The 27,187-nt window shown below is 43.7% G+C and overlaps 1 protein-coding gene across 7 annotated transcripts in view; it reads right to left on the bottom strand.

Annotated features, from left to right (window-relative positions):
* Positions 1 to 5,796: 5,796 nt before the first annotated feature.
* The window catches only part of PIGG (phosphatidylinositol glycan anchor biosynthesis class G (EMM blood group)), a 102,883-nt gene continuing 81,492 nt past the window's right edge, over positions 5,797 to 27,187 (bottom strand). For 6 of the 7 annotated variants that reach the window (XM_080371719.1, XM_080371721.1, XM_080371722.1 and 3 more), the window contains one exon: positions 5,797 to 7,181. In XM_080371719.1, the coding sequence (XP_080227845.1) occupies positions 6,962 to 7,181 (220 nt within the window). In that variant the 3' untranslated portion in view covers positions 5,797 to 6,961. The remainder of the gene's footprint in view (positions 7,182 to 27,187) is intronic. The other variant, XR_013924815.1, reaches the window with a different exon arrangement.

Genomic DNA, 27,187 nt, shown 5'->3' with positions numbered 1-27,187 from the left:
TTTGGTTGAAACAGGTCAGCGGTATGAATAAGGGCACACACATTTTGTTTCCTTATGTCCCTTTTCTCCCCCACCAGCAAAGCTTTCCCTGAGTAGGATATTGAGATGAAAGCATACTAGAAGTTAGCTTTTGTGAGCTTATGTGTAGGTGAACTACTGCTCCCAGTCAGACAACTGTCTTGATTTTGTGGTGTTTTTTTCTTCCCCTGGGGTTTTCATAAAATGGCTTCATTTTGGCTTGTTCGGAGATTCTGCATGCGTTAAAACGGCAGATGGAATTTAGAGCACTCTTCCCTGGCCCTGCCCACCCTGCAGAAACTACCCCACAACAGGAAAATTCCTCCCAGTTGCCTCCAGTAACCCCCATTTTGTTTTGCTCCTGTACCACCCACACCATACCTTCCCTGAAGTGTTCTTCCCATACCACCTGGGGATCAGCTCAGCTCTCTACTGAAAGCCTGAGGAAGGAGCCCCAGTGCCCTTACAGGACCTCCCCAGAATGCCTTCTGTGCACCCAGACCTGGAGAGCGTGGAGCTCCCAACCACTCCACAGGGACCTGCTTCTGGAGACCAAATACATGAGTGAGAGGAGAGTGGTTCTCCACATATTAATCTTTAACATGCTTCGTACATCAGGCTGCGCTTTGTAAACCACAGCGGTGTCCCATGCTGCTGCTCACCAAAGGATTTATCACACGCAGGCATCTCAGTGCAAGTGCCTACATGAAGTGCTGTGCTGTGGTCTCCTTGGTGGTACACGCGTGTTTGCCTCCTGTGGCGTACCTCCACCGGCTAGCCCAGCAAATTTACAGAAAAGCAGGAGGGAAGCCTAGGATTTCTGTGCTATGGCATACTGCCTGGCATGATTAAACAGGCAACGTTGGACACTTTCTGCCAACACCCACAGCAGAAAGGAGGTGTTCACACCCCCACAAACATGTCGCTGGCAGAGCTGCAGACAACAAAAACCCAGTTGTAACTGCATTTCCAGATGTGGCAGCCCTCTCTAATGTGCCTGTCTTTTCTAAACAGCTGTGTCCTGTGTCCCAGTTGTCAAGGGGAGGACCAAGGACTTTCCTCCATTGACAAGGTACCTTCAGCATGTCTTTTGTGGAGGAACTAGACCTTCAGGGCCCCTGCCAAAAGTCCTGAGCAGTGATGTGCAGGGAGAATGCACGTGCAGCCAAAATGCAGGAGGCTGCTCACCCACTCCTAAGCTGTTGCTGTGGGCTGTTGACTCCAGCCAAGTCAGCTGCACCAGTCGTGTTAGTCTCTTGTTAAGCATTTCTTCAGAGCAAAAAGCCACCCACAATACACGCAAGTGTTGCCCCAAAACTTTCATTCTGTCCCCGTGCATTGCATTTCTCATCAGTCAAGCACCTCTGTGAGTCTACAGCTGACTGTAGGGGGTACTACATACAGGGGCTGAGGCGGAATTGGGGCCAGTGGACCTGTTTGTAAGATGTTGATACCCATGGCCCTTGGCCTGATACAGCTGCACATTTTCTTTAATTTGATCTTGTGCCCAGCCACCCCAAAGAATCTGCAGACTGACACTGCTTATCAACTGCTGTACACAAACAGTGACAAACTAATGCCAAACCTGCAAGCCTGAACAGCTGCAGACACTATACTGCTCTCCAACGGCATCTCTGGGACAACAGATTCAGGGGTACCACCCCATAAAAACAGCTTTTGCAGCTCAGCAAAAGCTTGGGACCAGGTAGGGCTATTTTGACCCACTGGGAAGTCCTACAGCCTCCAAAGACAGCACTCTTCGAGCAGCTTTCATTTTTTCATTCATTCAGTTCAAGTCATCTTATCTTTCATCAGATACAACCAACTCTTGCGGTAAAAGCTGCAGGGGCTTCTGAGTGCCTTGGACCTCATGTCTTTCTGCCTGTGACCAATACAGCAACCACACAGCCCTGCAATACTGGTTGCACACTTGCTGGGTGAGCTGTGCTCATGTTGTGCATCACCAGTGGTCTCTGCAACAGATATCACCAAATACAACACACTGCAGTGGTAAAATCAGAGCCATAAAGATGGAATAGGTGGTTAAGGTTTTTTACCATGTCCAGTCCATCTTGAGACTAAGCATTACACTGAAGCCCTTCTTAGTGGCTATCACTCTCATTCCCAAGATGACAATGTCGTGCAAAAAGAGTGTGCTTTTTGCTATGGGTTGACCTGGAGCTACACCTTAAGCTATCACGCTGAAAATGTGTCCTCAACACCCTGCCAGTGGGGAGGACAATGGTGTTACACTGAGTGGCGGAGACAGCTGCTGGAGGAACAGAGCTTCCTGAACCTAGGCAATTAAAGACTATTCATGGTTAACACAAAGGTCTGGAGAGGGTCAGATGAACAAGGACATGCTGAGGACCTCTACTAACATAACCACTTAATCAGTAATTGATAGTAATTCATGTAGATAATAACCTAATCACTCACTAAGCAGACAATTGTCCCTGGTGTGAAGCCCACCAGTATCAGTCAACTAAAGAAACACCTCTTTGGGAAGACCTTGCAGACCGAAGGAACTTACTGCCTGAAGGAGGGAAGAGGACCTGGGGATTCTGTAAATCTTGGGGAACATTTTTAAAGGGATTGATGGAACATGCAAGACATTCTGTAATGCTTAGCGAAAGGACCAAAGGAGGGGAAAAACAAGGATCAGAATGGCTTGGGGAGGAACAAACATGGGAAAGCAGATGAAAAAGTGGATAAAAAAGGCTGGGTGAGTATAAATACGTTGCTAGTCAGTGTATTTCTCTGATGGAGCCCTTCATCACTGTTGTGTGCCACATCCTCTCACTAAATCCTACTTCTTTGTGAGTGGTCTCTACTCTTGGCATGTGTGAACACAAGTGAACTTCAAGTTACACTCACCAGTAATACAAGAGGACTGGATGCCAGCAGTGGGATCATGACTGCAAACCTCTGGGGTTCCCCTGTCTGGGTGCCAGCAGCAGGGGAGGCCACTGGGATCTGGGCCAGGTGTTGGATATTGTGCAAACGTCTGTGTGTGTGTGCATGTGTGTCTGTCTGTGTCTGCGTGCGTGTATGCGCGTGAGTGAGCGAGCCAGTGAATACTGATCAGCTAGGGAACAGGATCGGGCTTTCAGTCCTGCTTATGGTCCCCCTTGCTGCCCACTGGGGTTCCAGAGCTGTTCCCCAGCCCATGCACCCCGTCCTGCACCACTACCAGGCTCCTCCCAGCCAGGGCAGGGCTTGGCCTTTGCTTGGGCTGTACTTCAGGTTCCCAGCAGCCCATTTCTCCAGCCTGCCAAGGTCTCTCCAAAGGGTGGTTCTTCCCTCCAGCATATACACTGCTCCCCCAATTCGGTACCACCTCCAGACTTGCTCTGGTCTTGCCATCTCCTCATCCAGCTCAAGAAAAATCTTAAATTGCCTTGCCTAGCGTTACCCCACAGCAACACTACTCTCACCAGTCAACCTCAGGGCCTCAGACCACTAAAGCCAACCCTCAGAGCCCAGCGATCCAGTCCACCTTCAAGCCCACTGACACCTAGCTCACCGTGTGAGCACCAAGTACAACATGCTGAAGGGCTTCCTAAAGTCAAGTTGTCCAACATGTAGTGCCCTTCCCTTCTCCACAGACTCTGTCATCTCTTCAGAGAGGTAATCAGGCACTAATGAGGCAGGCACAAGTTTCCCGTAAAGAGGAGCTTAGTCGCTTGCCCTCCACCCAGTTCTTCGGCAATAGTCTCCATCTCCATCGCCTGCCTGGGGACTGAGGAGAGGCAATGGCCAGTCATACCTCAGACCCTCCTTACAGTTCTGGAAGATGGTGCAATGCTAGCCTCACAAACACCCCCCGACCACAGCCTTTCACAAAGCGGGCAGCCTACAGTAAGATGAGCCAGCTCCCTCTCCTGCTCCACTGATCAGTAGGACCACAGTTTCCTTCCCCTCCCTGAGCCGCTGAAGCACTCAGGGAAGCCTCAGTTTTTCATAGGAAGCCCTTCACAGAGACTTGCATGTGTGGCACCTCCTCCTATGACTGCACAGTCATGGCCTTTACAGACGTCATCACCCAGGAGCAGTGGCTTAGCACAAATTCATCATCAAGCAAAGGCTGGGGAGCATGGTATGGATGTTCTGCTGGCTTGTGTAGAGCCAAGAAGTATCTGAAATATTAATAGATTTATCTATTTTTCATTAAACCTGAATTGATTTACAAGAGTCTCTTCTTAGCTCAAGGCATCCATCTTTAGGACCATACTGGACATATGTTACAAGCTTTGAGCGGCAGTGGGCCACACTGACCAACAATGATCTACTGAAATCTCACAGAGGAAGCTATAGAACACTGTAACTGGCTGAACCTGGCTCTGACCAGCAGCGAAGATGTGGAGTGGGAAAATTTATCCAAACAGAGAAGTACACAACATCCCTCCTCAGAACGTATTTAAGGAGAAGTCTGTGCCTGTGCATAGTGTCCCCCCAAGGAAGCTGCAGCCCAGGCTGATACCACACCACAGCAGGGACCACAGAGGACTTGGACAGAGGAAACCAGTACGCTCAGAATGGCAGAAATGATCTCACGTACCATTCCTGCTTCCCACATCACTCGCCTCCTTGTCTGAGGGTCTGGGACACACTGAACGTGACAAGGGGAGCTGGGATGAAGAGGGAAGTAGAACCGCTAACTAGGGAGATGAGAATTTTCGTTCAGGCATTTGCTTTCACTGTACATTCAGATCAATTGCCAAAACTTTGTGTTGATTTAAAATAGAATGATTTTTACATAATTCCCCAGTTCCAAGTCTGTTTGCTTGCCGCAAGAACCAAATCATTTCTTCACGTCTGCAGCTTTACATTGCCATAGCCCCAAAGCTGATGAAGTACATAGTAAAAAAAAGTGACAGTATTTCATTTGTCTATACCCAAAGAGAAAGTGTGAAAAAGAACAAAAATAGCAATTCTGAAGTTGAAAGCACCATGTTTTCTTGAGGTATCACCCAAACTCATGGGTTAACTTGAGACAGAGAAGCAGTCTTAAGTTCATCCTTCCTTCTTCCTTTCCTAGTCTTGAAGACCTAAATAACTGATTTTTTCCAAGCTGTTTATTTTCTCCTGGATTTAACCTGGACGTCTTGCAACTTCAGAAGAGAAAGGGGACACTGATTATTTAACTAAAAAGTAATCTGAAGACATGCAATCTTAATACACCCAAAATAGTTTAAATTCCACTATTTCATAAAATGTCTGAGTTACACTAGAAGCAAGAAATATCTGAAGGAAGGAATAAAAGATCTTGTGAATGTCACCCAACATGGTTTTAGGGTTCTGTACCCCAGAAGCAACCTCCCCTCCACCTACAGAGGATTGCTTAGGAATTAACCAAGTAAGCAATCAGAGACCATGTCAGTAATCCCCACACGGTAGCTAGCCAACAGGTAACAAGAATAATACTGACAATTATGGAAATTGTAAACGTGTACAACACTGACAAACACCAACTGTTTTAAATATTCCATAATTAGCAGTGAAAAATAATTTATTAAAATATTTAATTTTCAAACTTCCAACAGGTCACAGTGAATTACATTAAAATCTACTAGTCTCTTCTCCAGGTGAACTGCAATACATGGCCAGAGTACTGAAAATTGTATTGTTTTACAGTTGAAAAATATGTAAATATTGGTGATCAAGGTGGCCTATCATTAATGTATAAAAACTAAAGGCCTGCTTTGAGATTTGCTCTATCTGAAACATGAGAAGAAAAGTTTATCAGTGATCCTAACAAATGTGCTGTCGGCTACATAGGGCTTAAAATATTTTTAATTGCAGATTTATAACAAAAGTTAGAGTTCCCTGCATGCTTCTCTTCTGCTTCACCTCTAATACGTTTAGACTAAATCCTATTGGCTGCTAATGTGGAAAAAACATGAGGCAAAAAAACCCACATAAAGAATACCGCCCACATAAAGAATACTGATACTCAGGACAGTCATCGATGTGTACCTTCTTGACAGAAGCAAGGAAAACAACATTGTTAGGAATTAATTATAGCACATTCGAGCGAGGAGGCTAGACAGGTCACTAGGGAGAAGGTGATACAAACACACCCTTTATTCTGCTGGTAACTCAGCCCATTAAACTATTTTCCTGTTCATGGCTCACAATTCTCTATCCTAGTGTAGAAAACACGATCAAATGTCCAGCACAGCCGCCACCAACCTGATTTAACATTTATATGTTAATAAAAAGAAACACAACATTCTAGCAGTGAATGGACTCCACAGAAGATTCATTACTTTGTTAGCCCATTAGCGTTTCTTACCCAGTGCCTGAAGTGCAGATCAAAATCCATTACACATAATGATTGCACTCACCTTACAAAGAAAATACTGCCTTTAAACAGAATTTAATTCCTATGCAAAACAAACAAAAACATCTTTTACCTGGGATATTTGTATAATAATTCAATAATCTAATAATAATTTCAATGCACACACTAGAAACAAAACAACAAAAAAATAACCAACTACCAAGGCTAATTAATGTAACATCCTGTGAACAGCACCAAGAAGTCCTGTATATTTTTAGAATTCTGTAGTTTAAGAAGGTATAAAAATTGTATGTGCAAAAGATTTCTTCAGTGCCCATGAGGCACTGGTCTGTATTTATATTAGGATGTACATTTTAAAATTCAAATCATGTAATATTACCATTCTGTTATTTGGAGACTGCTATAATGACAGCTATAGAACAAAAGTTATTCATGGAAAAACAGTTTATTTCAGTTCAACATTTTTAAATCAGACCCAGTTTTAAAACTAGACAGGCCCTTCAAAGCCTGGTCTTGACTAAAATAAACAAAGTTACTTTTCAAATTCTGCACAACAATTTAAAGCCGTTGTTTTCCTTCTTCCACTCCAGTGACACACTGGACATTGCGATGCAGAACTGCGTACCGCAGTTATTTTCAAACTTTCTGAGAGTGCTTCTGATCCATGGCCATGAAGAACAGGCAGACAGCAGCTGTGATGAACACATGCACTCCCTCATAAAGTAGTTTTGGTGAGAAGACACTCCATATGAACAGGTGGTAACGCAGACCTGTTACCAAAACAATGTAGATGGCAACTGGAACTGAACGGAGTACAGCGTAGCAAAAACAGCCATGGCCCACCGCCGCTGAGTTCCTGGTAACAAAAACAGAGGAGTTCGTTCTCAGGCAAATTTAGTAAAGACATCCGAGTTCCTCTGCTCTGTAGCATTATTTCACAACACAAAGAATACTCACAGATCTCCACTTTATGTTAGAAAACCGATTACTGATGCAACGATGTAACTAATAAAGCTTGTCCTTATCACCTCTATATATCCTATAACACGTAAGCATGTTAAGCATAAGCATAGCAACTGTCACCGCAATAAAAGCGCCCAGTAGTTCTCCTCACACTTAGAAGGTTCTGTGCTTTAACACACTTTTTTCTAATCGTTAAAGTCTCCATTAAGCAGTTTCAAGATAGCTTCGTCTCATGGTGGCCTTCCAGTGCCTTTCCACAGAATCTGGATGATAAGAGGCAGAGAAGAAAGACTTCAGTACTCTTCACAAGGCTGCCTAACCAGTGGATGATCACATGGAGCCTGCTGCCCGTGTAAAGGGCATAAACCCTGCCAGAGTGTGCTGCTGCCCACAGCCAGTAACATTGTACAAAGCAACATAAAACCTATGCTATTAGAAAACTTCACAAAGTTACCTAACAGCATTTTGCAGAGAATACCACATTCTTCGGTTTACATAAGCAACACATTGCATTCCTTAGCTCAGCTGCACCCACTATATTGCAAGAAATGTCTGCCCCTTATGTAACCTGCGTCACCCAGATCTGCCACATTGAAGTATTCTGGTGGGTGACCGGAGTCAGATGAAAATGGAAGTGAAAGAGTTTTCTGCACTTCGACTGTTCGCCCTCCCCTGAGGTGCCAACTTGCGGCTATGATGCTGGGTTGGCACATGTCCACTTTGGCCAAACCACTTCTGCAGAGACTAATTCCCACCAAATTCAGATGCTTACCTGTTCAGACAAAAGGAAGGAATAAAGCTATTTCATTAGAAAAATAAGCAGAACATTCTCCTCTCTCCATCAAAATATTTTACATCATCAGTTCCCAAAAGAACACACCAGAAAAAAGCTCAAGTATTTACACTGAAGTCCTGATCTGAGAATCTGTTCTGCTCCTCCCTGTTTTTAATTCTGATCTTGTTCCAAGTAATAAAAAATTAAGATGACTAGCACTTCTGTAAGACGAAAATTAGTCACGACTAAGCAAGCTACAGAATGCAGTATTTGACATAAACCGTTAAACTTACTACTCTTTAAATCAAAATAATTAGGATACAGTCCTACTTCCCAGCAAAATTCCAAAGACTTTGAGCGGAAGCAAGAACAGGTTATGAACGCAGAGTTGAAAAAGCAGCTAAGAACAGCAGGTGTGGATGACTGCAAAATACACAATCAGTTCACAAAAAACTATTTCCCTTGCTGCTTGACCAAGGAAACTGAGACTTGGCAGTGAGCTAGGCAGCTCCCTGCTTCTGCATAACTATCTTATCCTTCAGTGAGCTTGTGTAAATACCAGCTTTATGTTTAATAACTGATTTTGTTGACAAGGATTAAAACAAACCGCAGTTCACTCAGTCTTAGCTGTTTTCGTGCTGATATGAGTACAAATAGTGTTTATAGTAGTTAGATGATACAACTGAATAAACAGAGGAAATGGTTTTTGAGTCAGATAGGCAAACAGGCAATTTTTAAACCATTTTCCAGAGTAAAAAAATGCACTTGATAGATGAGCTAGACAAAGGCTATCAGTGGTTGTGGCTATCACATTTGTAAATCTCAATGATGGGATGTTCAAGGGAATCCTAAAAGAAAGGAGTGAGAGTGCTCATGGACTTACACATCCAGGTCTTTCAAGAACTCTGCATTTTAAATTTAAATTTCAGTTCATAACTTTTTCCCTAGTTTGTGCTCACCTAACAACATATTTAGTACCCTATCATGAGAAAGCTCCTAACTGTAAATCAGTGGTGTTAAAAATGTAAAAAATGGCTACTTTTTCAATTATGAAGAAACTGGCTGGAAGATTATTTTGAGTTGAATCTCTGTGTTCACTTATTTGCCTCAAAAATTAGGTAGACTTAATATTTTAGCGGAATGAGAGCACATAGTAATCTTTACTAGAAACATTTGAACTCTGCATTTTCACATTATGATTACCAGCAAAGAATCCTTAAGCCAATAAGTAAATGGTACAATTCCTTTTGTATTCTGCTACAGTAAAAATAACAAACTGTCTTCTCCTTATATAATACCTTTACTTCCAAATGGTCTTGGCACTGGCTTCATCTCTCAACAAAATACAGACACCTACCTGTGAAGGGAGTGAAATCTTGGACAGTTTCACAGTATAATGCAGCAGTGCAATTTAGAGAAGCACACTATCTACAAAGTTGAACTGTTAGTGGGTTCAACAGCAGAATAATTTGGTTTATTCTGAACGTGGTATAGGAGGTCCCGTGCATGTTGTTGCGGAAACAGAACTGGAATGACTGAGCAGAAGCAGTCAGACCTACTCAGCTATTCTGATGCCAGGACAATGAATGATTTAGTTATTTGAGCACAGCACCATTCCTTCTTCTGGCTTCTGCCAGGCACCCAATTTGCTGAATAGCTAAGAATAATGATTTTGTGTGCTCCTTCTGCTCATTATACACACACACAGAAACCACAGGGTACAGGGCTTCACCAGGCCATAAGGCTGCTGCTGTTAATGTGATCAAGTCAATCCATGTAGCTCAGCTGGTACCCGAGTTATTCCAGAAGTCACCAGGGTAGCACAGAAAGCTGGCTGTGGCATGCCACTCATGTATTCTACTGCTTATGAGCTGGATCCGCCAGTAATGAATAACCTTGCAACCTCTCAGTGCTGTTCAGTGAAAACAACAGATTACAGGACACACCTAAAGCATCAACCTGTAACTATTTCATACTGAACTGTCTCTGCAGCAGTTAATGCCTTTTCTTATTTAAAGGAGAAAAGCATAGAGGGATGTAAACTACCTCCATGTTCTGACAGAACCAGCCTAATATTAAGGCCTATGCACAATGCAGGAGCAAACCGGTAAGTACCCAGCCTCTAATATTAAGCTCATTTAGCAAGTTAGCTTCTGTGGACCTGAGAGAAATCCAAATGTTTTAAAGATGACAAAGCATATCCAAACTTCATGCGAGATTGATGCTGAAGATTGCTAGATCCAGAAAAAAAAATGTCTTCAGAGACTTCTGAAGCAAAGAACACTATAGATTCACATCACTGAACACACCATATTTTGATTGCAAACGTTAAGTATAGTTGAGAACACATATTGGCTTTCAACAAAAATCTCTTTTAATTGAATGTTTAATATGTAGAAAAATATGGCCATGCATTTGTGCTATTAATAGGTTTTCTCCTTCTCTGGATCTTCTAAATCCTACTTGCCAATGTTTTGTCAACAAATCTTTCACCTCTCAATCCATCTCTAAGGTGTTATGGATAATACAAGGTTTGTAAAATGAAAAAAAATTATGATGCCAGAACCACAAAAGAAAAACAACTCTTCTCTTGTGAAACATGTCTTCAGTTATATAGAATAATTGGCAGATGGTGGCACAAGTTTTGTAGTTTAAAAGCAAAACCCCCTCCACAGATTGCCCTAAAAATCCTTCCACAAGGTATTTTAAAATACACTGTTTTACATTGTTCCAACCCTTGTCGTAACGCACCAAATTAAACAAACATTTTAGAAATATGCAAGCATATGAGTGAGGAATACCCCAGGGCTGTCATTTTTCTGGGATTGGAGAGGAGCGTCATGTCTGGAGGATTTCAGTGTGAAATATTCTGAGTACTTTCAACTTATCCTCCAGCATTTCTGCCCTTCCAGTTCCTCTTTTCTACCTGAACATCAGTGCCTAGGTTACCTCTTACTGGAGATACTGAATTTGCATATTTGAAGTAAATTTTTACTCTATTAGCAGCAATTTTCTTTCTAGGCTTTCTGCAGTTTCAGTTTGCAAGATCTCCCTTTTAGTGCTCTCTGAAAAATAGCTGGCACTTTGTTAATCTGCATATATTAATAAAGGGTTGCAGTCAGAAACAAACCCTGTAGCACTCCAAGTGTCTGTCTGTGGCATCTTGGAATATCTGCAATCTGTTAAGAAATTGCTCTGATCTAAGCAAGCAAATATCAATTAGTTTAGCAGCAAGAACAAATTTGCTACATCTCTCCCACATGCCCTACTCTCACCTAGTATAATTCTTACAGTGCTGTTTTAGATTATTGCACACAACCCTGCATTGTCATGGAAAAACACTATATATTTTTAGTAGACACAAGGGAACCAAGACTTCTTTGGAAATTTACATTATCAACTCTGGTATGGACTATATAATCAGAAAAGCATTAATTCTATAGAGTCACAATTTTTGACACCACACCATATCAGTGGACAGAAGTCAAAAAGGGCAGTGTCCAACAAGCTAAAAGGGTTGTCAAGTATATTCTAGTCAAGGAAATGAAGGAACTTGGGGATGACCATTGATTTTCCTGTGCATCCTCCTTCTAGTAAGAAAGGTGGAGAAGCTACAACTACCTGAGCAAGGTCAAGTGTCCATGGCAGTAAGTTACAGTAGACTGTAATATATGTGGACTGTAGCACAGGATTCAGCAGGTTCTTACAAAGACTTAGCTATAAAAGGCTATTAAGACCTGAAACTTCAATTCTCTTCACTTCAGCATCAAGACTGGGAAAAATAGGATCATATCAATAGTTTTGTCTGTTTTCGCTGCCGGCATAATCAGTTGTGCTGGGAGCTACCTGTCAGAAAGAGTAGTCTCAGTCACCCAGCAAAGGTAATTCTTATCATTCACATCCACTACTAGCTAACCTGCTTAGAACAGAGCTCTATCTAAAACACAGGGCATATATCAAGTAAGTTTCAGATTTCTTTTTCCCTTCTCCAATCAGGCTTGGCCCCTGAAAGTTTCAGATGAACTCCCTAAACTGGAGACCTAACAAAGATTTATATTAGATTGCAAGCAGGAATGCAGTTATGCTGCCGTTGGGCCAGAAGGTCTGAACAGCCACTCTGGCTACTATCATTATTTAACTGCTAGGGCAAGAAATCAAGTGTATCTTTAATAAAGGTTGCCAAGATTTTTACAAGCCTAACTGGAGAGATGTCCGCTAGATCCAATTCACCCTCTGCATGTGCTCATTTCCCCAAATACTGATCCTGTGGCAATCAACTTACAAAGAACTGGAAACTCTCTGCTTTTCATTTGATCAGTTCTCACCTTCTCTTATAGAAAAAAGAAAACACTTCACAAGCTCAAACACCCTTTCTATTTCAGGACTGCAGACAAAGAACTAGCTAAACCACACTTTAGGCACCATGACCGTGTAGTCTCTAGATTTCTTCACCACAAAACTGATGAGTTCCAGCCATTCTTCAAAGACAAGATTTGCATGCCGAGTGCTCCGCTTGATATGCTTTTCCTCACTGCTTCGGAGGCAGGCCATACTGGTATATACGCAGTGCCTGCTCCTGCCTGTTATCACTGCCTCAGGTTTTCCCATAAGGCTCTGTTCAGGTTAGTCCTTAGCACATGTTACTCTGTTCAGCTCCAAAGAAACCAAAAAAGTTAAACCAGTCTATTCCTGTTGACAGTGGCCCAGGCTTTAAAGCAACAAGATACAACCAAATCACTAAAATTCCTAACAAGCAAAACACAAATCGTAAGTGTTCCAAAGCCCAGCATTAGTCAATTCTCTGCAAGTATTCTTCCAAAATCCACTTAGCACTTCTGAAGACTTCTGACAGAAAAAAACCTGAAGCATTTTACGTCAGCATCATACATGAAGGGAATAACAAGGACACTTACAGCTTGATTTTCTGTTAAGGTGCATCTACAGGCTTTTCTGCCCACCTTTGTAAACAAAGAGCTCTTTGTCATCCTTTTAGCTAAAGATGTAAAGAAAAATTGCATCCAACAATTCTGGACAGGCAGGCTCTGAAGAAACTTAAAATAGACTGTTACCATGTTATTTAATTAAATTCAGACTTACCAGTTTAGAATATATCAGTCTAACAGAAGATATGACCAGTGTCACATGGCATTTCCAGAGAGGTGAGGCACAGATTATTTAAGTAATGGGTAGGAAATTATTTAAGTATGGGTAGAAAACTGGCCAACAAGACTAACTCAAGAAGGTGGTGATCAATGTTTTTTACTCAGGCTAGCAGCCTGTCACAAGTAGGGTCCCCCAGGGATTGATACTGAGCCCCAAGCTGTTCAACATCTTCATAAAAGATTTCGATGATAGGAGTGAAAGCACCCTCACCAAGTTTGCTGGTGACACTAAACTGGGCGGTGAGGTGGACCATGGAGGGAAAGGCATCTTACAGAGACCCAGACAGGCTGGAAGAGTGGGCTAGCAAGAACCGGATGAAGTCTAACAAAGACAAGCACAAAATTCTGCACCTGGGACGGAATAACCAAAGGCCCCAGTACAGATGAGGATCTGTGTGGCTGGGGAATAGCCTTGCTCAAAGGGACCTCAGGGTGCTAGCGGACAACAAGGTTAACATGAGTCAGCAGAGCACTGCTGCAGCAACAAAGGTAAACTGGGTCCTGGGCAACATCCACAGGGGCATGCGTAGCAGAGATAGAGAGATGACTGCCGCATGCTACTCAGTGCTTGTCAGGGCACACCTGGAGTACTGTGTTCAGTTCTGGTCCCCAAAATTCAAAAAAGATGCAAACAGACTGGAGAGGATCCAAAGGAGGGCTGGAGATGATCAAAGGGCTGGAGACCCTGCCCTACAATGCAAGACTGTAGGAACTGGTCTCCTCTCCCAGGGGAACAGAAGGCTCAGGGAGACCTCATCACAGTATTACAGTATTTAAAGGGTGGCTAAAAAGAGCACAGAGGTGTTCTCTTCACCAGTTACCAAATGGAGAAGAAAAGCATCAATGGTACAAGTTGCATCAGGAGAGGTTTCATCTCCGGATAAGAGAAGACTTTTTTACAGTGAGAACAATTAATCACTGAAACAATCTTCCCAGGGACATGGTAGCCTCCCCATCCCTGATGGTTTTTAACATGTGACTGGACAGGATGCTTGATGATCTCATCAAGGCTCCCTTTCCCATGAAAGGTCAGACCAGATGATCTTTCAAGGTCCCTTCCAACCTGGGCTGTTCTATTGTTCTGTGAAGCAATACTCACTCTTCTGCACTGAGGAGAGAATCAGTTCTTCATTGTATTTTTCCATTACAGTAACCATTTTTAAACTTGTGACTTAACTAAATTAACAGCTCTCTCCTCAAATTACTCCTGCCATGCCAATAACACACATTTGAGAACTTGTGCACTTCAGGAAAATGTGTGAGAAAAGAAGATAGAAAAATCCTGGATAAATGCAGAGGGACAGCATCCCGTGTACAGTCCTATCCACAGCTACCAGAACCAGCAGTCAGTTATGCTGGCCACAGAACAGAAAAGGACTAGAAAACTAATGGTGGAAAAAAACAAACAACCCTGCAAGTAAGAATAGTAAGACAAATCCATTAACAGCAAAAAGTACAGGTGACATCTAGAAATATTTATACCATAAACAAGTATGTAAGCAGAAGTCTACAAATATGGCCCCCTCTTTCCAGAAGTGTCCCTCTGAATAGCTCTGCTCCTGCAGTGGCTCCAAACCACTGAGAATCCAGCATCATCACGCAGCCCTTACCAACAGCAGAGAAGAGCTGAAGTTGGTACTGCGCTTTAATCTGAAGATTTCTGTTTCAGAATCAAGAGGAAGGAATATCCAAAGTACCAAAGAGAAAGGGAGGAGAATTAGTTCAGTGTGTATATTTCATGCAGTGTATCAGAATATTGCTCCCAGCTTTCTTCACAGCTTTTTCTGGTGCAATGTGCAATGGATTCATGTTCAGAGACTCATTATTCCTTGTGATGCCATGATATGACTTCTGGGATTATGCAGGGATACTCGTACTGAGCCCAAGTATCATACATAATTTTTACTTTGTCAAGTTTATAGGAGCACTGGACTTAAAAATAATTTGCATGAAGTTGTATAATTAAAACTATATAAAAAAACTCCAAACCACAGTACTCAGTATTAGCATAAAGACTGTAGAGCCCTACAAGCCTTCTCTTGCAAGCAAAATGGATTACAGCAGGATCTGTAAACCCATACCCTAGGATCTCTGCAAAGGATTACACAATGCTAATACCATGGAGCATAAAAGGAACAGTAAACAAAAATGGTTTCACCTTGCCAAGAAATTAAGTGCAAGACCAATTTTATTTCTGAGGAAGATACCTTGGTATACCAGCTGCAGACCCTCTTCCTCACCAGACTCTAGCTGAGGAGAAAGCAGAAAAATCAGCACAGGATTTTTCACACCATAGTTTTGATGGTACTATAATGCTAATCTTGGCTGTAACACATAAAATGTAAAGCAAACAGACAGGATACATCTTTCAGAAGATTGCAGATGTTAGTTTGATGTTACAACTACATCAGAAGATGCAGATGTTACAGTTTGACTGTGTCCAGTGGCCAAGAAACCTAAAAAGACAGCTCCGAGGAAAATGTGGACATCACCTGTCAGACAGAGAAGCAGAGAGAGAAAAGGAGGCAGAAAGAATGACAGGAAAAGGGAGAGGGTGGGAGCAAAAAGGTAGAGAAGAGCAGAGACAGCTGAGAGTGCAAGAGGGGGAGGGCAAGGGAGAGAGAGGAAGCAGGGGAAGTGAGAGGGAGAAAATAAACAAAAGTAAGAGAAGGTGAGTGTGAGTGAGGAGACAAGGTGTGTGATACAGGGAACAAGCAGGACAAGGGGAGAGAGAGAAGGGCAGAGACAGAAAGAGAGGGAACACAGGAGAAAGGGAGAGATGGAGCAATATGGAGACACAAAGGAAGGGAAAGAGTGCACAGGGAAAGGAAAAGAGAAAAGGCATGCATGACAGGGAGATACAAAAGGAGAGAAAAACAGCAAGAGAGGAAGGAGGGTAAGAGAAAAAAGGGGAGACAGAGAGACAGAAAGGAAGTCTGAAGAGAGACGCATGAAGGGAGAGATGCACACAGAGGCAGAGAGAGGAGGGACAGGATCGAGGAAAAAAGGGGGGGGGAACTTTATGGAGAAAGACCATGAAAGCAAAGGATAGAAAAGAGGAGAGAGGGATATGGGTATGGACTGAAAAACAAAAGGGGCAAAAGAGTAACGGCAGGAAAAATAGAAGGGGATGGGGGAGAAAGCAAGCAACGGGGAGAGAGACTCAAAGAGGCAGATCAATTGAGAGATAAAGCGAGACTGATGGAAAAGGTGAGGAAAAGGGAAAGGGAGAAAGAGAAGGATGAGAAAGAGAGAAAAGGAGACAGGGAGGAGAGAAAGGGAGAAGACAGAGAAGCGAAACGAAATGGATGTGAAGAGCATGATAAAGGGAAAGAGATCAAGAAAGGGGGTGGAGTAGAGAAAGACAAAAAGGAGAGAGAAAGAGGGACAGAGAAGAGAGTGCATGGGGAAGAGAAAATTGACAAGAGAAAGGCAGAATAGATGGGAAAAGTGAGGGAGAGGGAGAGACAGAAGAGAGAATGAGAGAAGCAAGGAGACAAAGCAAGCTACTAACGGAAAGAAATGGAAAGAGAGGGAACAGGGAAAGGGTGAGAGAGACAAGGAGAGTAAGAAAGGAAAAGAGACAAGGGGAAGAGAGAAAAAACAAGTGGAAAACACACTGGTGAAGAGGAAAAGACAAAGCGGGAAAGAGAATGTGCCTGAAGGAAACTGCATGTGCAAGGGAAGTAAAACAAGGAAAGGGGAGAAGCTGGGCAAGTGAGAGGGCTGGAGAAAGAAAGGGGGCTGGAGAAAGAAAGAGCACATGTTGGCATAAGACAGAGATGAGGTGGAGACAGAGACCAAGAAAGAAGGGAGCACAGAGTAAGAGGAGAGGGGGAAAAAGACAGGAAGGCAGAGAAAGGAAAGGAAGAGAACAAAAAAGCACAGTGGGCATAGTGACATCAGGAGAGCCAAGGGGTGAGCAGAGGTTGGTGAGAGAGATCAGGGGACTAAGCTGGAAACAGGAAAAGAAACAGGATTGAGGGAGACTGGAGTAAAACAGAGACAAAGGTGGAGTGAGACAGGAAAGGCAGAGAGAGCAAGCAAGAAAAAAAAAGTGGGCAAAGAGAGCAATGAGAAAGAGAGACTTGGAAAGGAGCATGCGTGATAGACTGAGTGAGAGGCAAAGAGACAGAAATAGAAGCAGGGCAAAGAAAGCCAGAGTGTGATTGAGAGAGAAAAAAGAACAGATAGAGAAGAGTGAGAGGAAAATAAAATGAGTCAGGCAGAGGCCCCGGGGGGGTGGGGGGGTGGGGGTGGTGGTGAGGCAAAGGTAAGACGGCAAGCAAGGAGGAAGGAGGGGAAGAGGGAAATAGGCATAGAAGCATAGGCAAAGACTGACAGGGACTGAAGAAAAGAGAAGGACACAGAAGCAAAGAGGCAAAGACAGTGAGCAAAAGGTAAAGAAATCAAAAGTGAAAGAGATGCAGTGGGACAGCTTCGTGAGAAGGGAAAGGAGGGACAACAACAAGGACACAGAGCATGCTAACGAGAGAGGGGAGCAGGCAAGTGAAGAGGAGAGTAAGGAAGCAAAAGGCAGGTCTAAGGACAGCATGGGAGAGCAGAAAAGAGTAAGGGCAAAGAGAACAGGAGAGAAGACAAAGGGAAAGAATGACTTGCAAAGACTGATTACGAGAGAAAGGGAAAGAAAACAACAGAGGGAAAGACAGCAACAGGTAAAGAGAAGCAGAGGGAGGAAGAGAGAGAGGAGAACACAGTGAACAGGAAAGAGCAAATGAGACGGAGCACAAGTGAGCAGGAGAGTAGCAGAGAGAACAAGTGTAAGGAAAGGGAAGAGCAAGAGGAACAAAAGGCAACAGAGAGAGGGAGGGAAAGACAAGTAGCAGGAGAGCAAGAAGTTTGCACAGTAGTTTCTGGGTTCTCCTTTGGGAGCTTCTGGTGACAGGGTCCAGGAACACTGGGCGAATGCTGGGAAAACTCTGAGAAATTTGAGGGTACATGCTCTTGCAAGACAGGGACAAGGTAAGGAGAGCCACAGGGCGGTGGGCCTCAGGAAGCTATAGCAGTTTCTAATGTGTTCAGTCAGCTGCCCTTGACACACAGTGTCTGAAGCCTTTGTTACAGCTGCTGCCTGGTAAAAAAGGGTCAAGCACCTGTACAGCTTGTAGGCCTACAACATAGTTAAGACAGGAGTTTGTGCAGAAGGGTGCAATGAATGGATCCTCATCTCAATTCAGACTAGTTTAAACATTTTCAGGCATGGTAGTGATGTACCAGAGCACATTCTCCAGCAGCTCTTGGAAAGCTGTCCCAGACTGAGTTTTGCATAGCAGATGCAGGCCTCCAAGTCCCCAGCTGCAGGGATTGTGCAAGGGCCTCTCCCTAAGGCTTGCAGAGATGGTCCTCTTTCCTGCAGCAGATACGCTGTTGTTGAAGAACTGTGTCACAAAGTGGATGAGTTACAGGAGGAAGTGAGCAAGCTTTGCAGCATCAGAGAGGATGAAAGAGAGACACCCTATAGCTTCAAGGGCCTGGGACCCCAAATGCAGTGCAGGCATAGGAAAAGTCTGTCCATAGCAAAATGGTAAGGGAAAACTCTGTGGAAGGCCAAGGCTGGAAGACAGTGGCTTCTGGCACCAAAAGGAAGGCTCCTGCTCCACCTGAAAGCTTTCAGCTATGAAACAAGTTTGCTGTCTTCAACGCTGAGGAGGATCTGGGTGTGCTTTTGAGACAGCTTTTAGAACACTGAGGAGGATCTGGGTGTGCTTTTGAGACAGCTTTTAGGTGAGGATTAAAAAGCAGACCAGTACAGATGAGATTGTAATGAGTGTCTGCTATAGGCTGCCTGACCAGGAAGAACAAGCAGATGAGATCTTCCACAGACAGCTGTAAGTAGCCTCATGTTTGCAGGTCATGGTCCTCAAGACATACTTCAACCATCCCAACATCTGCTGAGGGACAGCACAGCAGGGCATAAGCAATCCAGGAAGTTCCTGTAAAGCATCAGTGACAACTTCCTGACTGTCCTGTTTTCAGCTGGGATAGGGTTAATTTTCTTCTTAGTAGCTATTACAGTGCTGTGTTTGGGCTCTGATGTGAGAACAGTTTTGATAACTGCACTGGTGTTTTTAGTTGTTGCTGGGTGATATTTATACCAAGTCAAGGACTTCTGGGTTTCTTGGGCCCTGCCAGCCAGAGGGCTGGAGGGGCACAGGAGACTGGGAAGGGACACAGCCAGGACAGCTGACCCGAACCTGAACCAGCCAGAGTATTCCATACCATGAGACATTATGTTCGGTATATAAACTTGGAGGGTTACTGGGGGGGATCGCTGCGCGGGGACTGGCTGGGCATCGGTCAGCGGGTGGTGAGCAGTTGTACTGTGCATTGCTTGGTTTCCTTTTCCCTTCCTTTGGATTTTACCCTTTTTCCCCACCTTTCCATCCTAATTGTTGTTATTCTTGATGTTAGTATTATTATTGTTATTACTGTTGTTCTTATCTGTTTATTCTGTTTAAATTATTAAATTGTTCTTCTCTCAACCCTCGAGTTTTATTCCTTTCTGATGCTCCTCCCCACCCCTCCAGGTGGGAGGGAGTGAGCAAGTGGCTGTGTGGTGTTTGATTGCCAGCTGGGGTTAAACCATGACACTGACCCAACCACAGGGAAAGACTTGTTGGTTGTGAAATTCAAAGTCTGCAGTGACCATGAGATGGGGACTCCTGAGAGGAGGGAAGAGGGGGGGAAAAAGCAAGATCACAACCTTGACTTCAGGAAAAGATTTTGGCCTCTCCAGGGATCTGCTAGAAAATCCTATGGGAAAAGACCCTGGAGGGAAGAGGGGCCCGTGAAAGCTGGCTGTTATTTGAGGATCACTGCATCCAAGCTCAAAATGTTCATCCCAGTGAGCAGGAATTCAGGCACAAATGCCAAGAGGCCTGCACAGATGAACAAGGAGCTCCTGGAAAAAGTCAAACGTGAAAAGGACGCAAACAGAAGGTAGAAGCAGGGACAGGTAACCTGGAAGGAATACAGAGACAGTGTCTGGCCATATAGGGATGTAGTCAGAATCAGCAAGGGTTGTCAAATGCAACAGGAAGGGCTTCTATACAAGTACATGAATGGGCAGAGGATGACTGAGGAAAATGTGTTCCTGCTGCTGAAGACAGCAGGGGACCTGGTGACACAAAACATAGAAAATGACGAGGTACTGAGTATCTTCTTCACCTCAGTATTTGCTATTAAGACAGTTCTTCAGAAATCTAAGCGCTCACAGACCCAGAGAAAGCAGACAGCAAAGTCATGAGAGGAAGAGAAGACAGAAAGCAAGTGAGAGCAAAGAAAAGCAAGACACAAGGACAGCAAACAATAAGGAAAGAGAGAAAACAAAGGAAAGAGTGGGGAAAGAAAGCAGAAGAGGGAAAGAAATATGGGAAAGTAAGCAAGGGCAAGAACAAAAGATAATGAGTGAGAGACAAGGACAGAGAGCCAGCATAGGGGGTGATGTGCAACAGAAAACTAGAGGGGAAGTGAAAGGAAAAAGACGGAGCAAGAGAAAGGAGAGAGGGGGAAAGCAGGTTGTGGAAGGTATTAGGAAAGAGTGCGTAAGAGGAAAATAGTAAGCATGAAAAAAAGAGGGAAAGCAATTAAGAAAAGAGAAGGCACACAAGAGAGGGTAAGCATCTGCAAGACAGAGAGCATGCTTAAGAGAGAAAGCACACATAAGGGATGAAGACTGCATGTAAGATCAAACAAGTGGGGCAAAACAGAAAAAGCTGAAGAGACCAAGAAAAAGAGAAGAAAAGAGCTAGGGAAAATGCATGTGCAGGAGAGGGAAACCAGGTACAACAGAAAGACAGCATGTGACAGAGAGGGTAAGTATTCATGTGATGAAAAGGAAAGGGTATTAAGAGGGAGGGCAAGAACACACAAGACAGGAAGAGCCCACGCAAGAAACTGCATGAGAAGAAAAGTACAAGAAGGGGAAAACATGTGAGAAAGTACCTGCAAGAGAGGGAGAATTGAACAAGGGGAAGGAGTGCATGATAGAATATGCACATGAGAAAGATGGAAAGCTCAAGAGATCAAAGAAGAGGGGAAAAGCAAAAGAAAGGAAGCAGCAGAGCTAGATGAGAAGAGTGAAAGACTAAGAGAAAAATTGCAAGAATGACAAAAAGTAGATACGAGTGTGAAAATGTGCACGAGTGTGCAAAACCATTCACAGGAGCAGGGGGAGGTACATCCAAGAGAGAGAAGAGCACATAAAGAGAGGGAAAGCATGTGAGAGAAAAGGTACACACAAGAAAAGGAGAGCAGGTGCATAAGGGGAAGCATGCAAGTGAGAGAAAGCATAACAGAGAGAGGGAGCATGTGTGAGACTGAGATCAACAGAAAACGATTGTGTTCACTAGAGAAGGAAAGAATGCTCAAGATAAGGAAAAAGGGGAAAAGAGAGGGGGGAAGCACATCTGCACATGGGAGAGAGAAGACAGAGGTAAAGGTCACAATAGAGTAAGAACACATGTCACAGAGAGAGAAAGCAAATTTGCACATGAAGGAAAAGAGAGTGCGACAAAATGTACAAGAGAGGGGACGCACCTGAGAAGACATAAATACACATGCAAGGAAGTGTGGCAGAAAGGAGGGAAAGTCTGTCACTGAGAGACACAGGGAACCACGAGATAGAAAGAGCACCAGACAGGGAAGGGGTGTGTGACAGAAATGCCAGTAAGAAAAGGAAAGTGTGCAACACAGACAAAGCATGCAGGGCAGCAGGAGATAGAAAGCACATCCGTTACAAAGGAAAAGCACAAGACAGTGTGAGAAGGAAAAAGCATGCAAGAGAGGAAAGGAGCATCTCAGGGGCAGAGAGATGGGATATGCCCCTAAAAAAGGGAGAGCATGCAGAAGAGGAAGACAACACACAAGAAAGAGCAAGCAAGGGAAACCAAACCTGAACAGGTGAGATAAGGGAAGCATGCAATACTACAGACAGAAACCACAACAGAGGGACAGTGTGAGAAAGGAAGAGGAAAAGGGGAAGGCAAAACACACAAAAGAGGTAAAGCTGCAGCCTCCAAGAAAGATGGAAGAGCAAGAAAACAAGAAGAAAGATTAACAGAGCGAAAACTGCACAAGAGTGAAGCTTGTGTGAGAAGGAAAGCAAAACTAAGAGACATAAGAAGACAGGCACATGAGATCAGAAAAGTATGCAAGACAAAAAACATGGGAGGGTGAAAGGTGCAAACACAAGAGTGGAAAAGAATGCAAGAGAAAGTGGGAAAGTCTGAAAAGACAGCAAAGCAAGAAAAGAAGTCTGAAAAAGCAAGACAGAAGGAATGAGATGGTAAGAGTAACACAGAGGGAAAGTGCAATGGATCAGGAAAAGTACACAAGACAGGACAAACACACACAAGAAGGAGAAGCACACAGCAAGAAAAAAGTGTGACAGCGGGAAAGCCTGCAGAAGCATGACAGCAAGAAAGATCAAGTGAGCAAGTGCACAAGAGAGGAAAAGGACATGAGAAAGCAGAAGCATGTGATGGGGCATGCAGGAAAGATACCACAAGTAAGGGGAAAAACACATGTAAGAAAAGTGTGAGCATGCATATGCAGGAAAGAGGAAAAGCATGCATGACAATGACAGGAAACATTGCAGCATACTCACAACAAAAGAAAGCATATGCAAGGAGAGGTAAAGCTTGTGAGAGATGGAAAGTCGAAGAACAGGAAAGCACATGTGAGATCAAGACAGAACTGCATGAAAGAGCAGGACAGTGTGTGAGACAGAAAGCATGAGTGAAAAACAGGGAGAGGAAAGGTGTACACATGACAGAAAAAGGCCATATGCTAGATAGAGAGCAAAACAGAGAGGAAGGGAGATGAGCAAGATGGAGAGGGAAAGCAAGAAAGATGTAAACAAAAAAAAGAGTAAAAAATAAGTGAACAATAAGAAGAAGGAAAGCATGTCTGCAGGACAGTGTTGAACAGCACTATGAAGCATGAGACAGCGAGTATGAAAGAATGCTGTAAGAGAAAGGGGAAGTGTGCACGAGAAGGAAAACAAGAAAGAAAAACTGCATGCAATGAAGATAAGCCCCAAAACTCAAGAAAAGGACAGAAAAGTGAGAGAGCATTAGGGAACAAACAAGAGCGTAAAAGGGAAAGCATAAGATGGAGTGGAAGAGCATGCAGAGGGAAAGCGCACATCAGTATTCTTGAGAGCTAAAGCATGACAGTATTTACTGGGCTGGCTGGGGTGGAGTTAACTTTCTTCATAGCAGCTTGTACAGTGCTGTGTTTTGAATTTGTGATGGAACGTGTTGGTAACACACTGATGTTTTAATTCTTGCTGAACCCTGTCTGCATATCAGGGCCTTCTCAGTTTCTCATGCTGCCCTCCAAGTAAGCAGGCTAGGGCTGCCCAAGAAGTTGGGAATGGACACTGCTGGTATACCGGTATAGCTCACCCCAACTGACCAATGGGATATCCCATATATTGTGCTCAGCAGTAACAGCTGGGGAAAAAAAAAAAGGAGGAAGATTGATGTTTGTGGTTACAGTGTGTCGTCCCAAGTATCTGTTATGCACACTGAGGCCCTGCTTTCCAGGAAAGTGGGTAAACATCTGCCTGTTGATAGGAAGCAGTGAATAAATTCGTTATTTTACTTTGCTTGCACATGGCGTTTTGTTTCACTTATTAACCAATCCCAACCCACACGTGTCTCATGTTTGCCCTTCTGATTCTCTTCCACATCCCACTGCGAGCAGAACAAGTAAATGGCTGTGTGGTGCTTAACTGTGGACTGGAGTTAACCCACAAAAAAGGGAAAGCCTACACACAACAGAGAAGAAAAGGATTACAAAGACTGAAACATTTAAGAGAGACAAAGTACAAGCAAGGAAGCAGTAAAGCACACAACAGATAAGGAAATGGCATGCACAAGAAATCAAAAACATGCACTAGAGGGCCAGCATGTAAGAAAGGGGAAGAATGCAAGAGTAAGCATGAGAAAGTGTGACAGACAGGGAGGGAAAGAGTGCATGAGGAAAAATTGCATGAGAGAGAACAAAAAGCCCAGGGCGGCAAGAAACAGCATGCACAAAAGAGAATGTGCACAAAAGGAAGAGAAAGCCCTCACATGCAAGAAAGAGGGAAAGAACATGACAGGAAGAGGAAAAGGGCACAACACAGGGGGAGCACAAGAGGAGAAAAAGGAAAACTGCATACAAGAGAAAGGCACAGTGTGCATGTGTGAGAGCAAATGCCCAAGATTAAAGGGAAAGAGTACACAAGAGAAGGAACCTACACAGAATGCATAAGGAAAGCAGACACATGACAGAGGTAACGACTGACCGTGCATGAGAGAGGGGGAAAGCATGCAAGACAAAGTGTGTGCAAGAGGTAAACATGATATATAGGGAAAGCCTGACACAGATGAAGTGTATAAGACAGGAGGGGAAAGTGAGAGTGTTAGCAAAAGAAACTGCAAACAAAACAAAGCACAAGAAAAAAAGAGAGAAAAGCACATATAAGATAATGTGAAGTGCAGGCAGAGCAGGAAAACAGGCAAGGGAGAAAAGGAAAGCATGACGAGACAGCACTTGTATTAAAGCATGTGACAAAGCGTAAATGTGCCTAGGAAAGCAAGCAAAAAAGACAGGAAAACTGCATCTGTGACCGAGGGATGGTGAAACAGACAGAGGAAGTGTACCAGGGAGGAAGAGAAAGTACACACAATAAAGGAACTATGCATGACAGAGAATTAATGCAGAAGAGAGAGAGGGAAAGAAGAAGCATGAAGTGTGAAGAGTGTCAGAGAGAGAGGAATAGATGCATGGGACAGAGGTAAAGCATGTAAGAGGGAAGGTAACCTTATACAACAGGGAGGAAGAGAAAGCATGCAAGAGGGAGTAAAGGAGCATGTGAGAGAGAAGTTCAGCCAAGAAGAGAAGTATTTGACAGGGAAAGTAGACAAAACAGGGTAACATTAATTAAATGAGAGAGCTTAAGAGAGCATGAAAGCGAGAAACATTCACAGTAGAGACAAGGAAAGCTTGATCCAACAAGAGGGAAAGCACATATAGGAAAGTGAGAGTATGAGAGGGAGCAGGAACACATACCATAGGGCAGGAAACTGTGAGTAAGAGAATGTGCATGAGACAAAGATCAAAAGCGTGAGAGAGAGAGGAAAAGCATGCCAGAGAGAAAGTGAAAGCAAATTGGGGTGTACATATAAGAAAGTGAGAGGACACATGCACGAGAGAGGAAAGGTGCAACAGAAAGAGCAAGGGAAAGGTGACAGAGAGCGGAAAGGCATACTAAAAATTATTAAAGATATGAGAGGGGGAATGTATGGAAAAAAGAAGATTAAGTTCATGAGAAATGGAATGCACACATGAAAAAGGGAAAGGATGTGACCGAACAGGACAGCGTACAAGTGAGAGGGAAAGCATGCAAGACAGCATGAGGGAGGGAGGAAAAGGGCTGCATGAGGGAGGGAAAGTGTGCCCCAAAGAGGGAAAGTACAAACAACAAAGACAGAGGGAAAGCACGACTGACAGAAGGGAAGTGCAAGAGCATGAGAGGGGGAAGCATGCAAGAAAGGAAAAGCACATGCAAAAGGAGGGAAACACACAACAGAGAGGGAAAGCATGCATGTAAGAGTGAAAACTTGAGAGAGGAGGGGAAAACTACTATAGAGTGTGAGGGAATGAGAGAGGGAAAGCATATTCCCACACAAGACAGAAAAGCATACAAGAAAAAGCAATAAACAAAACTGCAATAGACAAAAGGAAAAGTACATGCCACAAAGTAAGAGCAAGCATCAGAGGGAAAGTAGGCTAGGTATTGAGAGCATGCACAAAAAGGAAAGTGCAAGAAAATGAGAGGGATGTAAAGTATGAAAGAGCAGAAAACAAGCAAGAGAGAAGAGGGAAAGGCAGGGGTGGGAAGAAGGAGTGCATGAGGGAGGAAAAGTACAAGAAAGAGTGACTGGGAGACTGTTCAACAGAAAGAGAAAATATATGTAGTAAAGGGAAAGCACTGAAGGCAGTGAAGTATAGAAGAGTAAATATGTGAGACAGAACACACACACACACAAAAAAAAGAGGGAAGGGCACGTAAGAGGAAAAGGGAGGCAGTAGAGATAGGGAAGAGTGTATGCAGGAGACAAGGAAAGCATGCTAGAAAGGAAAGCCATGTGAGGAAAGCAAGAGAAAGCATGCAAGAAAGTGGGAGAGGGAAGCAGGCGTTAGAAAAAGAGGGAAAGGGTGTGAGTGATAAAGGGGAAGCAAGGACAAGAAGAGAAAGCGTGAGCAAGAGGACAAGTGCACTGGGCAGGGGCGGGAGACAAAAAGTGCCCAAGAGGGAGAGGGGAAAATGTGTGAGAAATACAGAGGAAAAAGCATGTCCACGAGAGAGAAGGAAGGAATTTGTATGTGAGGAATGGAGGGAGAAGTAAACATGAGTGAGTGAGAGGGAAAGCACATGCAATAGAGGTAAAGTGCACATATGAATAGAAGCATGTACAAGAGACAGGAAAGTGTATGCATGCAAGAGAGAAGGAAAGCATATGTACAGAAGTAGGAAAGCACACCTGTGGACAGGGAAAGCACAAGAGAAATAAAGCACTCAAGACAAGGCAGAAGAAAGGGAAAGTGCACAAGATGGGATACACAAATGAGAAGGATAGCATACAACAGTGAAAGCACACAAGACAGGGCAAATGTGACAGAGAGACTGCAGAAGTGAGTGTGAAAGAGGGCAAGTGTGCGGGACAGCTCAAGCGTGCCAGGTTGCACATAACAGCATATGCAAGAGAAGAAAAGCACGAGATGGAAAAACTGAGACAGTAAAGATGTAACAAGTTGAATATGAGTCAAAAAGCTTGTAAAGCAGCAAGGGAAAACTTACTCAAGGGAGGCAGTGTGCAAGAGAAGTAAAGACCATGCAGTAGAGGCATGCCAGAGACAAAGTATGCAAAAGACAGAGAAAGACTT

The sequence above is a fragment of the Falco punctatus genome (genome assembly GCF_963210335.1).
Source record: "Falco punctatus genome assembly, chromosome: Z".
NCBI classification, from domain to species: Eukaryota; Metazoa; Chordata; class Aves; order Falconiformes; family Falconidae; genus Falco; species Falco punctatus.
This window is presented reverse-complemented; position numbering and strand designations above follow the sequence as displayed.